This window comes from Taeniopygia guttata, chromosome 32 (assembly GCF_048771995.1).
Source record: "Taeniopygia guttata chromosome 32, bTaeGut7.mat, whole genome shotgun sequence".
Lineage (NCBI taxonomy): Eukaryota > Metazoa > Chordata > Aves > Passeriformes > Estrildidae > Taeniopygia > Taeniopygia guttata.
Window position 1 is genome coordinate 747,176 of NC_133057.1, and position 13,897 is coordinate 761,072.

Genomic DNA, 13,897 nt, shown 5'->3' on the forward strand with positions numbered 1-13,897 from the left:
CTGGGGACACTTTGGGCACATTTGGGGCCATTTTTTGGCCATTTCTGGAAATTTTGGTCACTTTTGGTCACATTTGGGGCATTTTGGGGCCATTTTTGGACATTTTGGTGACATTTGGGACATTTTGGGACATTTTGTTCACTTTTGATCCCATTTGGGGCATTTTCTGGCCATATTTGGATGTTTTGGTGGCATTTGGTGACATTTTTGTACATTTTGGGGCCATTTGGTGACATTTGGGGCCATTTTGAGACATTTTGTTCACTTTTGATCCCGTTTGGGGCGTGTTTTGGACATTTTGGTCACATTTGGTCACATTTGGTCACATTTGGTGACATTTGGGTCACCTTTTGGCCATTTCTGGACACGTTTGGTGACATTTTGGTGACATTTGGTGACACTTGGGTCACTTTTTGGCCATTTTTGGACAGTTTGATGACATGTGATGCCACTTGGGTCACTTTTGGGGCTGTTTTGGGACAGTTTGGTCACTTTTGGTCCCATCTGGGGTGGGTTTTTTGCCATTTTTGGACATTTTGATGACACTTGGGTCACTTTTTGGCCGTTTTTGGCCATTTTGGTGCCGTTTGGTGCCATTTTGGTGCCGTTTGGTGCCATTTTGGTGCCATTTTGGTGCCATTTTGGTGCCATTTTGGTGCCATTTGGTGACATTTTGGTGACATTTTGTGGCCGTGTCCCCCCAGGTGATGATCCCGGCCATCTCCTGCCTCTTCTTCCACTTCTTCTGGGAACTCTCCCGAGTTCCCGACTCCGGAGCCTCCCCGGTGAGGAATTCCCAAAAAAACCCCAAATTCCCAAAAAAACCCCCAAATTCCCAAAAAAAAACCCCAAATTCCAAACCCCCCCCTCCAAATTCCCAAAAAAAACCCCCAAATTCCCAAAAAAAACCCCCAAATTCCCAAATCCTCCTCATTCCCCCCCAAAATCCCCCTGGAATCTCTCCTGAATTCCCCAAAATTCCCTCAATCCACGCCAAATCCCCGAAATTCCCGATTTTCCACCCAAATTCCTGATTTTCCTCACGGAATTCCTGATTTTCCACCCAAAATTCCCGAATTTCTGCCCAAATTCCTGATTTCCCCCCAAATTCCCAATTTTCCCCTGGAATTCCCGATTTTCCTCCCAGAATTCCTGATTTTCCACCCCAAATCCCCAAATTTTCGCCCCAAATTCCCAAATTTGCGCCCCAAATTCCCAAATTTCCTCCCCAAATTCCCGGAATTCCGTTTTTTCCAGGAGGATTTGGGGGATCTGCGCTCCCGGGCTCTCCTGCTGCTCTCCCTGTGCCCCCAAATCCCCTAAAACCCCCCCAAAAAACACCCAAAATTCCCAATTTTTCTCCCCAAATTCCCAAATTTCCTCCCCAAATTCCCGAAATTCCCATTTTTCCAGGAGGATTTGCAGGATCTGCGCTCCCGGGCTCTCCTGCTGCTCTCCCTGTGCCAGAGCTGCCTCTCGGAGCCGGAGCCGGAGCTGCGCGAGAAGGTTCCGGAACATTCCCGGGAATTTCCCCGAGGGGCGGGACTGGGGGGCCGGAACATTCCGGAACATTCCCGGGAATTTCCTTGGGGGGGATTGGGATGAGATTCTGGAACATTCTCGGGATGATTCCGGAATATCCCAGGGCTGTTTGGGGTCTGGAATATTCCGGAATTCTGAAACATTCCAAGAAATTTGGAGTCCCGAACATTCTGGAATTCTGGAAAATTCCAAGAATTTTGGAGTCCGGAACATTCTGGAATTCTGGAACATTCCAAGAATTTCGGGTTCAGAATGTTCCGGAATTCTGGAAAATTCCAAGAATTTGGGGGTCTGGAACATTCCCGGGATGATTCTGGAACATTCCAGGGCTGTTTGGGGTTCGGAATGTTCCGGAATTCTGGAATATTCCAAGAATTTGGGGTTCTGGAACATTCCCGAGATGATTCCGGAACATTCCAGCGTTGTTTGGGGTCTGGAACATTCTGGAATTCTGAAACATTCCAGGAATTTGGGGTTCTGGAACATTCCCAGGATGATTCCAGAACATTCCAGCGTTGTTTGGGGTCCGGAACGTTCCAGAATTCTGGAACATTCCAAGAATTTGGGGTCCGGAGCGTTCCGGAATTCTGGAAAATTCCAAGAATTTGGTGTCTGGAACATTCCGGAATGCTGAAACATTCCAAGAATTTTGGGGTCCGGGACGTTCCAGAATTCTGGAACATTCCATGGGTTGGGGTTCTGGAAAATTCCCAGGATGATTCCGGAACATTCCAGGGCTGTTTGGGGTTCGGAACATTCTGGAATATCCCAGGGCTGTTTGGGGTCCGGAACAAAAATGCCAAAAAAAAAAATCCCAGAAAAATCCGGAAATTCCCTAAGAAACCCTCAGAAAATGCCAAAAATATCCCGAAAAAACCCCAAAATTCCCCAGATAATCCTCAAAAAATGCCGAAAAAAATCAAAGAAAACCCCAAAAATTTTTCAAAAAATCCTCAAAAAATGCCCAAAAAATCCCAAAAAATTCCCCAAAAAATCCTCAAAAAATGCCCAAAGAAAAATCCCCCAAAATCCCCCCAAATAATTCCCAAATAATTCCCAAATAATTCCCATTTTCCCTCAGGCCCTGCAGGTTCTGCTGGAGTTGCTGCTGCTCCTGGGCCCGGGGCTGCCCCAAATCCCCAAATTCCCAAATAATTCCCAAAGAATTCCCATTTTTCCCTCAGGCCCTGCAGGTTCTGCTGGAATTGCTGCTGCTCCTGGGCCCGGGGCTGCCCCAAATCCCCAAATAATTCCCAAATAATTCCCATTTTTTCCCATTTTTCCCTCAGGCCCTGCAGGTTCTGCTGGAATTGCTGCTGCTCCTGGGCCCGGGGCTGCCCCAAATTCCCAAAATTCCCAAATAATTCCCAAATAATTCCCATTTTTCCCATTTTTCCCTCAGGCCCTGCAGGTTCTGCTGGAATTGCTGCTGCTCCTGGGCCCGGGGCTGCCCCAAATCCCCAAATTCCCAAATAATTCCCGAATAATTCCCATTTTTCCCTCAGGCCCTGCAGGTTCTGCTGGAATTGCTGCTGCTCCTGGGCCCGGGGCTGCCCCAAATAATTCCCAAATAATTCCCAAAGAATTCCCATTTTTCCCTCAGGCCCTGCAGGTTCTGCTGGAATTGCTGCTGCTCCTGGGCCCGGGGCTGCCCCAAATAATTCCCAAAGAATTCCCAAAGAATTCCCATTTTTCCCTCAGGCCCTGCAGGTTCTGCTGGAGTTGCTGCTGCTCCTGGGCCCGGGGCTGCCCCAAATCCCCAAATAATTCCCAAATAATTCCCAAATAATTCCCATTTTTCCCTCAGGCCCTGCAGGTTCTGCTGGAATTGCTGCTGCTCCTGGGCCCGGGGCTGCCCCAAATCCCCAAATAATTCCCAAATAATTCCCAAATAATTCCCATTTTTCCCTCAGGCCCTGCAGGTTCTGCTGGAATTGCTGCTGCTCCTGGGCCCGGGGCTGCCCCAAATCCCCAAATAATTCCCAAATAATTCCCATTTTTCCCTCAGGCCCTGCAGGTTCTGCTGGAATTGCTGCTGCTCCTGGGCCCGGGGCTGCCCCAAATCCCCAAATCCCAAATAATTCCCAAATAATTCCCATTTTTCTCCCCCTTAGGCCCTGCAGGTTCTGCTGGAATTGCTGCTGCTCCTGGGCCCGGGGCTGCCCCAAATCCCCAAATAATTCCCAAATAATTCCCAAAGAATTCCCATTTTCCCTCAGGCCCTGCAGGTTCTGCTGGAATTGCTGCTGCTCCTGGGCCCGGGGCTGCCCCAAATCCCCAAATAATTCCCAAAGAATTCCCAAATAATTCCCATTTTTCCCTCAGGCCCTGCAGGTTCTGCTGGAATTGCTGCTGCTCCTGGGCCCGGGGCTGCCCCAAATCCCCAAATAATTCCCAAATAATTCCCAAATAATTCCCAAATAATTCCCATTTTTCCCTCAGGCCCTGCAGGTTCTGCTGGAATTGCTGCTGCTCCTGGGCCCGGGGCTGCCCCAAATAATTCCCAAATAATTCCCAAATAATTCCCATTTTTCCCTCAGGCCCTGCAGGTTCTGCTGGAATTGCTGCTGCTCCTGGGCCCGGGGCTGCCCCAAATCCCCAAATAATTCCCAAATAATTCCCAAATAATTCCCATTTTTCCCTCAGGCCCTGCAGGTTCTGCTGGAATTGCTGCTGCTCCTGGGCCCGGGGCTGCCCCAAATTCCCAAATAATTCCCAAATAATTCCCAAATAATTCCCATTTTTCCCTCAGGCCCTGCAGGTTGTGCTGGAGTTGCTGCTGCTCCTGGGCCCGGGGCTGCCCCAAATCCCCAAATTCCCAAAGAATTCCCAAATAATTCCCATTTTTCCCTCAGGCCCTGCAGGTTCTGCTGGAATTGCTGCTGCTCCTGGGCCCGGGGCTGCCCCACACGCGGCTCCGGCTCAGGGCTGAGGCGGCGCTGGAGGCTCAGGTGGGGCTGGCGCTGCTCGACACCGTCTTCGTGCCCCGGGAGGACAACGAAAATCCAGGTGAGAGGCGGGAATTTTTGGGAATTTTTGGGAATTTTTTCCAGAATTTTTTCGGATTTTTTCGGATTTTTTTTGGATTTTTTTCCGATTTTTTCTGATTTTTTACAGATTTTTTTCCTGATTTTTTCTGAATTTTTTTGTAGTTTTTTAAAATTTTTTCAGATTTTTTTCTGAATTTTTTTGGATTTTTTTATGATTTTTTTCCTGAATTTTTTGCTGTTTTATTCGCAGATTTATGGCGACTTTTTTATGACTTATTTAAGTTTTATTCTCGGTTTTTACTGAATTTTTTTCTAGGATTTTTTGGTGTTTTTGGGAGTTTTGCAGCTGCCCCAGAGGCGCAGTTGGGACTGGCGCTGCTCGACACCGTCTTCCTCACCCGGGCGGACAACGAGACACAAGGTGAGACGCGGCAATTTTTTAGGAATTTTTTCCAGAATTTTTTTGGTTTTTTTCCGATTTTTTTCTGAATTTTTTTGGATTTTTTTCGGACTTTTTTCGCTTTTTTTCAGATTTTTTTCGGATTTTTTCAGATTTTTTTCGTATTTTTTTCTGAATTTTTTCTGAATTTTTTTCAGATATTTTTTCTGATTTTTTCTGATTTTTTTTTGGATTTTTTTCAGATTTTTTTGCATTTTTTTCCGATTTTTTTCAGATTTGTTTCAGATTTTTTTCAGATTTTTTTACTGTTTTTTTCACAGATTTATTTTGGATTTCATTCTCGGTTTTTACTGAATTTTTTTCTAGGATTTATTGGGATTTTTGGGGGCATTTTGGGGTTTTGGGGAGTTCTGCCGCCTCCTCCTGCTCTGGGGGGCTCTGGGACCCCCAAATTCCCCAAATTCCCAATCCCAGCATTCCCAACATTCCCAGAATTCCCGGAATTCCCGTTTTTTCCCCTCACAGCCTCCCCGGAGTCGCTGCAGCGGCGCCGCGCTCTCCTGGCCGCGTTCTGCCGCCTCCTCCTGCGGGGGGCGCTGCCGCTGCGCGCCGCCACCGACCTCTTCAAACACTACGCAAAGGTGCCGGAATTCCGGGAATAGACGGGAATTCTCGGAATTCTGGGGTTATCTGGGAATTATCCGGGAAATCCGGGAATTCAGGAATGCCGGGAATTCCAGGAATTATCTGGGAATTATCCAGGAATTCTGGGGTTATCCGGGGTTATCTGGGGTTATCTGGGGGTATCCAGGAATTCAGGAATGTTGGGGTTATCTGGGAATTCCAGGAATTATCTGGGAATTCTGGGGTTATCCAGGAATTTGGGAATGCCGGGAATTCCGGGAATTATCCAGGAATTATCCGGGAATTATCTGGGAATTATCTGGGAATTATCTGGGAATTACCCAGGAATTCCACGGTTATGTAGGGATTTGGGAACGCCAGGAATTCCGGGAATTATCCGGCAATTCTGGGAATTATCTGGGAATTCTGGGGTTATTTGGGGATTTAGGAATGCTGGGAATTCGGGAATTCTGATGGCTGCTGTTCCCTTTTTCCTGGGAATTTTGGGAATTTTTGGCTCTGGGCATTGGGGATTTTCGGGAATTCGGGAATTCAGACTGCTGCCATTCCCGTTTTCCCGGGAATTTCGGGAATTCGGGAATTCTGACTGCTGCCGTTCTCTTTTTCCCGGGAATTTTGGGCTCTGGGCCTTCGGGATTTTTGGGAATTTGGGCGTTGGGGAATTTCGGGAATTGGGGAATTCTGACGCTGCCGTTCCCATTTTCCCAGTTTTCCGGGGATTTCGGGGACATCCTGCGGGAGACGCTGCGCGAGACGCGACAACGCGACGGCGCCGAGTGGGCGCGGACGCTGCTGCTCAGCCTGCAGCAGGTGCGGGATTCCGGGAATTCCGGGAAAATCCGGGAATTCCGGGGGATTCGGGAATTCCAGGAGAAATTTGGGCTTTTTTTGGGGGATTTTCAGCCTTTTTAAGGCGTTTTTTGGGTTGTTTAAATGGATTTTTAGGGGTTTTTTTAAATTATTTCAGGGTTTTCCAAGAGGTTTTCCATGACCAGGAGAAATTTTTTTGGGAATTCTGGGGATTTTTGGGAATTCTGGGGGAAATCGGGAATTCCAGGAGAAATTTGGGATTTTTTGGGGGGATTTTCAGCCTTTTTAAGGCGTTTTTTTGGGTTTTTTAAATGGATTTTTAGGGTTTTTTTTTTAATTATTTCAGGTTTTTTTGGGGTTTCTCATGACCAGGAGAGATTTTTTTGGGAATTCTGGGGGAATTTGGGAATTCTGGGGGAAATTGGGGGATTCTGGGAGGAATTCGGGGCTTTTTTAGGGGGATTTTTGGCCTTTTTTAAGGCATTTTTTAGTGGATTTTTTTTTTTAGGATTTTTTGTGGATTTTGCAGACTTTCTTGTGGATTTTGGGTTATTATTGTGGATTTTGGGGAATATTTGTGGATTTGGGGGAATTATTTTAAATTTTGGGGAATTTTTGTTGGAATTTAAGGAATTTCTGTGGATTTTGGGGAATTTTTGGTGAAATTTTTTTTAGGATTTTTTTGTGGATTTTGCAGAATTTCTTGTGAAATTTGGGTTATTTTTGTGGATTTTGGGGAATATTTGTGGATTTTGGGGATTTTTCTGTAGATTTTGGGGAATTTTTTATGGGAATTTTTGGTAGATTTTGGGATTTTTTTTGTGTTTTTCTGGGGAATTTTGTGTGGATTTTGGGGAATTGTGGATTTTGGGATTTTTTTTTGTAGTTTTTGGGGAATTTTTGTTGTATTTTGAGGAATTTTTGTTGTATTTTGAGGAATTTTTGGTGGATTTTTGGGAATTTTCGGTGGATTTTGGGGAATTTTTGGTGGATTTTTGGGAATGTTTGTTGCATTTTGGGGTATTTTTGTTGGATTTCGAGGAGTTTTTGTTGGATTTTGTGGAATTTTTGTTGGATTTTGGGGAATTTTTGTTGGATTTCGGGGTATTTTTGTTGGATTTTGGGGTATTTTCGTTGGATTTCGGGGTATTTTCGTTGGAATTTCGGGTTACATTTGTGAATTTTGTGCTTTTCCCTGTTTTTTCCCAGCTTTTCACGGAGCTGCTGCTGCAGGAGGGCCCCGCGCTGCGGCGGCTCCCGGAATTCCAGGAAATTCGGGATCTGGGCCGGCGCCTCTCCCTCTTCTTCAGCCTCCGGCACCTGCGGCACCGGCGGCCGCTGCTGCAGCTCCACAGGTTGGGGGGAAAAGCGGGAATTCGGGAAAAGCCCGGGATTCGGGATGGGGATTTGGGGATAAAAGGGGCTGGGAGAGAGAGAATGGCCAAAAAAACGGGAATTTGGGAAAATCACGGAATTCTGCCATGGGGATTTGGGGATAAAAGGGGCTGGGAGAGAGGGAATGGCCAAAAAAACGGGAATTTGGGAAAATCACGGAATTCTGCCATGGGGATTTGGGGCTGGGACAGAGGGAATGGCCAAAAAACGGGAATTCGGGAAAATCCCGGAGGAAATGGCCAAAAAAACGGGAATTTGGGCAAATCCCGGAATTCTGCCACAGGGATTTAGGGATGGGAGAGAGAGAATGGCCAAAAAACGGGAATTCGGGAAAATCCCGGAGGGAATGGCCAAAAAATGGGAATTTGGGAAAATTCTGGAATTCTGCCACGGGGATTTGGGGATAAAAGGGGCTGGGACAGAGGGAATGGCCAAAAAATGGGAATTCGGGAAAATCCCGGAATTCCGGGAAATCCCGGAATGAATAGCCAAAAACCGGGAATTCGGGAAAATCCCGGAATTCCGGGACTGGGAGAGAGAGAATGGGTGAAAATCCGTGAATTTGGGAAAATCCCGGAATTCCGCCACGGGGATTTGGGGATAAATGGGGCTGGGAGAGAGGGAACGAGTGAAAATCCGGGAATTTGGGGAAATCCTGGAATTCCGGGACAGGGATTTGGGGCTGGGAGAGAGGGAATGGCCAAAAAACAGGAATTTGGGAAAATCCTGGAATTCTGCCATGGGGATTTGGGGATTGCACAGAGGGAATGGCCAAAAAACGGGAATTCGGGAAAATCCTGGAGGAAATGGCCAAAAAAACGGGAATTTGGACAAATCCCGGAATTCTGCCACAGGGATTGGGGGTGGGAGAGAGGGAATGGGTGAAAATCTGGGAATTTGGGGAAATCACAGAAGGAATGGCCAAAAAACGGGAATTTGGGTAAATCCCGGAATTCCGGGACAGGAATTTGGGGGATTTTGGGATGGATTTTGTTGGATGTGGGGTGACTTTGTTGTATTTCGGGGTGGATTTGTTGCATTTTGGGGTGACTTTGGGAAATTTGGGGTGCTTTTGTTGCATTTTGGGTGACTGATGGATTTTCGGTGGATTTGGGATATTTTGGGGTGACTTTGTTGCATTTTGGAGTGACTTTGTTGCATTTTGGGGTGACTTTGTTGCATTTTGGGGTGACTTTGGGCTATTTTGGGGTGCTGTTGCTGTATTTTGAGTGGATTTGGGCTATTTTGGGGTGACTTTGGGATATTTTGGGGTGACTTTGTTGCATTTTGAGGTGCCTTTGGGCTATTTGGGGTGACTTTGGGACATTTTGGGGTGATTTTGCTGTATTTGCGGGTGACTTTGGGATATTTTGGGGTGACTTTGTCATATTTTGGGTGGATTTGGGATATTTCGGGGTGCTTTTGTTGTTTTTCGGGGTGCTTTTGTTGCATTTTGGGGTGATTTTGGGGAATTTGGGGTGCTTTTGTGGGATTTTGGGGTGACTTTTTGGCTCCCCAGCGAGGGCATCGCGTTCTCGCTGCTGCCGCCTCCGCGGGGTCTCGGCGCCGTTCCCGGAATTCCGGCGGGATTCCCGCTGAATTTGCCCTTCCTGGAGGTGCTCAGCGAGTTCTCGGCGCGGCTGCAGCGCCCCGACCGCGCACACCTGTGAGCAATGCGGGGTTTGGGGGGATTGGGGGGTTTGGGGGGATTCTGGGGGGATTTGGGGGGATTTGGAGGGGATTTTGGGAATTTAGGGGGAATTTGGGGGGAATTTGGGGGGGATTCAGGGGGATTCAGGACATTCTGGGGGAATTTGGGGGGGTTTGGGGGAATTTGGGGGGAATTTGGGGAATATGGAGGGAATTTGGGGGATTTGGGGGGATTTGGGGAGAATTTGGGAATTTAAGGGGAAAATTCGGGGGCATTTGGGGGTATTCGGGGGATTTTGGGAATTTGGGGGATTTCAGGAATTCGGGGGGATTTGGGGGATTTGGGTGGAATTTGGGAATTTGGGGGGATTTTGGGGGGAATTTGGGGGGATTCAGGGGGTATTCGGGGGATTTCAGGGATTTGGGGGGAATTCGGGACATTCTGGGGGAAATTTGGGGGAACTTTGGGGGATTTGGGGAAAAATTTGGGGGATTTCGGGGGGATTTGGAGAATTTGGGGGACTTCGGGAATTTGGGGGGATTTGGGGGGAATTTGGGGGAAACTTTGGGGAATTTGGGGGGAATTCAGGACATTCTGGGGGGAATTTGGGGGGAATATGGGAGAATTTGGGGAATATGGGGGGAATTTGGGGAAAATTTGGGAAATTCAGGGAATTTGGGGGGAATTTGGGCTGAAATTGGAATTTTGGGCCGATTTTTGGGTGAATATTCTGAATTTGGGGCTGATTTTTGGGTCAATAATTTGAATTTTGGGTGAATAATCTGAATTTCGGGGTAATTTTTGGGTCAATATTCTGAATTTCGGGCTGATTTTTGGGTCAATAATCTGAATTTTGGTCTGATTTTTGGGTGAATATTCTGAATTTGGGGCCGATTTTTGGGTGAATAATCAGAATTTTGGCCGTTCCCTCCGTTCCAGGCTGTCCCTGCTGGAGCGGCGCTGGCGCGAGCTGGGCCTGGGCCCCGATTTTGGGGCGGATTTGGGGGATTTTGGGGCGGATTTGGGGGATTTTGGGGCTCCCCTGCTCTGCTACCGCCGCTCCCTCAGCGCCGCGCCGGGACCCGCCCGCGGCAGGAGAGCCCCGAGGAGCAGCGAGAGGCAGCAGAGAGGTGGAAAATCGGGAATTTGGGAAAAATCCGGGGAAAATTCGGGATTTGGGGGGGAATTATCCCAATTCTGGGAAAAAAAATTCAACTTTAGGGGAAAAAAATCTCAATTTTGGGACAAAAAATGTGAATTTTGGGGGATAATTCTATTAGTGGGGGGAAAAGATCTGAATTTTGGGGGAAACAACTTCAACTTTAGGGGAAAAAAGTCTCAATTTTGGGACAAAAAGTCTCAATTTTGGGGGAAACAAGTTTAACTTTAGGGAAACAAAATCTCAATTTTGGGACAAAAAATGTGAATTTTGGGGGGAAAGTCTATTAGTGGGGGGAAAAGATCTGAATTTTGGGGGAAACAAGTTTAACTTTAGGGGAAAAAAATCTCAATTTTGGGGGAAACAAGTTTAACTTTAGGGGAAAAAAATCTCAATTTTGGAGCAAAAAATGTGAATTTTGGGGGAAAGTCTATGAGTGGGGGGAAAAGATCTGAATTTTGGGGAGAAAAAAGCCAATTTTAGGGGAAAATCTGAGTTTTGGTGGAGTTTTGAGGGGGAAATCAGAATTTTGGGGGGAAAAAATCCAGTTTTGGGAAGAAAAATCTGAATTTGGGGGGGAATCTGATTTTGGGGGGGGAAATCTGAATTTTGTGGTAAAAAAATCCAATTTTGGGGGAAAAATATGAGTTTGGGGGGAAAAGAAGTCCAATTTTAGGAGAAAAATCTGGATTTTGGGGGAAAAAATCTGAATTTTGGGGGAAAAAAAATCCAAATTTTGGGGTGGAAAATAGGAATTTTGGGGGGGAAAAATCTGGTGAAAACCCGGGATTTTGGTAAAAATTGTAATTTTTGGTAGAAACCTCTGGGAATTTGGGGTAAAAAGCTGAAATTTGGTTAAAATGTGAATTTCCAGCCCCCAGCTCCAGCCCGTGGCCGCCCACCCCCACCCTGACCTCGACCGCGCTCCGGGGGGGCCCCCAAAAACGGCGCCCCTCCCCCACCCTGCCCAGGTCAGAGCCCCTCCCCCACCCTGCCCAGGTCAGAGCCCCTCCCCCACCCTGCCCAGGTCAGAGCCCCTCCCCCACCCTGCCCAGGTCAGAGCCCCTCCCCCACCCCAAACACACCCCAAAATTCGGGGGGTATCCCCAAAAAAAACCTAAAAAAAAATTCGGGGGAAATCCCACCAAAAAAAACAAATTTTGGGGGGAAATATCCAAAAAACCACCAAATTTTGGGGGAAAATCTCCCCAAAAAAAAAGCCAAGATTTTTGGGGAAAATACCCAAAAAACCTCCAAAATTTTGGGAGAAAATCCCAAAAAAACCCCAAATTTTTGGGGGAAAATTACAATAAAAAACCCCAAAAATTATGGGACAAAATCCCCACAAAACACCCCAAATTTTTGGGGGAAATCACAAAAAAAAAACCCAAATCTTTGGGGAAATCCCCAAAAAACCCCCAAAATTTTGGGAGAACATACAAAAAAGTCCCAAAATGTTGGGAGAAAAGCCCCCAAAACCCGCAAATTTTGGGTGAAAATCCCAAAAAAACCCAAATTTTGATTTTTTTTTTCCGCCTGCAGCAGCGAATCCAAAAGGAGTTGGGAGTCCCGGTGAGGGAATTTGGGAATTTTGGGGGAATTTGGGAAATTTTGGGGGAATTTGGGAAATTTTGGGGGAATTTTGTAAATTTTGGGGGAATTTGGGATTTTTGGGGGGGAAATTTCAGAGATTTTGGGGAGTTTTGGGGGGGATTTTGGGGGGAAATTTGGGGAATTCGGAGTGATTTAGGGGAGGAATTTTGGGATTTTGGGGGATTTTGATGGAAAATTAGGGAGATTTTGGGGGGAAATTGGGAAATTTTGGGGAGATTTGGGGATTTTTGGAGGTTCCTGGCTGGGAAATTTGGGGGTTTTTTGGTGGGATTTGGGATTTTTTGGGTGGGATTTGGGATTTTTTGGGTGGGATTTGGGATTTTTGGGAGTTGAGGAGGAAATTTGAGATTTTTTGGGGGTTCCTGGGAGAGATTTGGGGTAAATTTGGGGGATTTTGGGGGCAGGGATGGAATTTTTGGGGGAATTTTGGGGATTTTTGGGTTTCCCCCCCCAGGCTGAGTCTGATGGAGGAAGAGGAGGAGGAAGAGGAGGAAGAGCAGAGCCCGAACACCCCCAGGGTGAGACCCCAAAAAAGCCCAAAAACTCCCAGAATTTGGGGGGAAAAACCCAAAATTTGGAACTAAAAAAAACCCCAAAATCTTGGGGAAAAAAAACCCAAAATTTTGTGGAAAACCCCAAATTTTGGGGAAAAAACACCCAAAATTTTGTGGTAAAAAAAACCCCCAAAACTTTCAAAAAACCCCAAAATTTTTGGAGAAAAAAAAAAAAAACAACCCAAAATTTTGGGAAATCAGAAAATTTTGGAAGAAAACCCTAAAATTTTGGGGGAAAAGTCCAAATTTTGGGAATTTCTCTGTAAGAATTTTGGGAATTCCTCCCCAGACCCCCCTGGAGCCGCCCCGGGACCTTTTTGGCTCCTCCAGCCTCGAGTTCCAGGTGAGATTTTGGGGAATTTTGGGGATTTTTGGGGATTTTTGGGGTTTCCCAAAACTTTCACCCCAAAATTCGGCCCCTCCCCTGTTAAAAATGAACATTTTTGGGTGAATTTTGGGCATTTTTGGGGCTTTTCACCCCCAGAGCCTCTGTGAGGACAAAACCCCAAAATTTCCCTTTTTTTTTTTTTTTCCATTTTTGGGTTTTTTTACCCCAAATTTGTGTCCCCACAATTAAAAAAAATCCAAATTTCTGACGGTTTTGGGCATTTTTGGGGAGATTTTGGGAATTTTTTGGGATTATCCCAAATATTTTGGGGTTTTCCTCCCTCTCTTCTCTTTCCAGACTTTCTGAAGACGAAATTCCGAATTTCCCTCCGAGTTTTTTCCCCGTTTTTTGGCGTTTTCACCCCAAAATTCTCATTTTTATCCCAGTTCAACCCCCAAATTTGAGATTTTCGAGCCTTTTTTTTTGGGAATTTTGGGATTTTTCCCGAATATTTTGGGGTTCCCACCCCTTTTATCTCCTCCGGGTTTTCCCAGGGTGGAACTCCCAAATTCCCACTCTTTTTTTCCCAATTTTTGGGGTTTTCACCCCAAAATCCAGTTACAAATTGAGCGGTTTTGGAGGTTTTTTTGGGAATTTTTGGGATTTCTCCCAAATTTTTGGGGCTCCCCAACCCTTTCCCTCATTCCAGATTTTCTGGGAACGGAATTCCCAAAATTCCCACTTGGCTTTTTCCCCTTTTTTGCCGTTTTCACCCCAAAATTCCCCCAATAAAAACCTGCAGCAACTCC

The 13,897-nt window shown here is 46.4% G+C and overlaps 1 protein-coding gene across 1 annotated transcript in view; it reads left to right on the forward strand.

The window, feature by feature from the left end:
- LOC121468487 (cohesin subunit SA-3) overlaps nucleotides 1–13,893 on the forward strand; it is a 40,182-nt gene extending 26,289 nt beyond the window's left edge. The window contains exons 17-29 of the mRNA XM_072920525.1: nucleotides 705–785; nucleotides 1,414–1,506; nucleotides 4,398–4,551; nucleotides 5,458–5,573; nucleotides 6,286–6,387; nucleotides 7,597–7,742; nucleotides 9,302–9,448; nucleotides 10,373–10,563; nucleotides 11,467–11,563; nucleotides 12,135–12,164; nucleotides 12,661–12,724; nucleotides 13,050–13,103; nucleotides 13,446–13,893. Coding sequence (XP_072776626.1) covers nucleotides 705–785; nucleotides 1,414–1,506; nucleotides 4,398–4,551; nucleotides 5,458–5,573; nucleotides 6,286–6,387; nucleotides 7,597–7,742; nucleotides 9,302–9,448; nucleotides 10,373–10,563; nucleotides 11,467–11,563; nucleotides 12,135–12,164; nucleotides 12,661–12,724; nucleotides 13,050–13,103; nucleotides 13,446–13,454 — 1,284 coding nt within the window. The 3' untranslated portion in view covers nucleotides 13,455–13,893. The remainder of the gene's footprint in view (nucleotides 1–704; nucleotides 786–1,413; nucleotides 1,507–4,397; nucleotides 4,552–5,457; nucleotides 5,574–6,285; nucleotides 6,388–7,596; nucleotides 7,743–9,301; nucleotides 9,449–10,372; nucleotides 10,564–11,466; nucleotides 11,564–12,134; nucleotides 12,165–12,660; nucleotides 12,725–13,049; nucleotides 13,104–13,445) is intronic.
- Nucleotides 13,894–13,897: the final 4 nt, after the last annotated feature.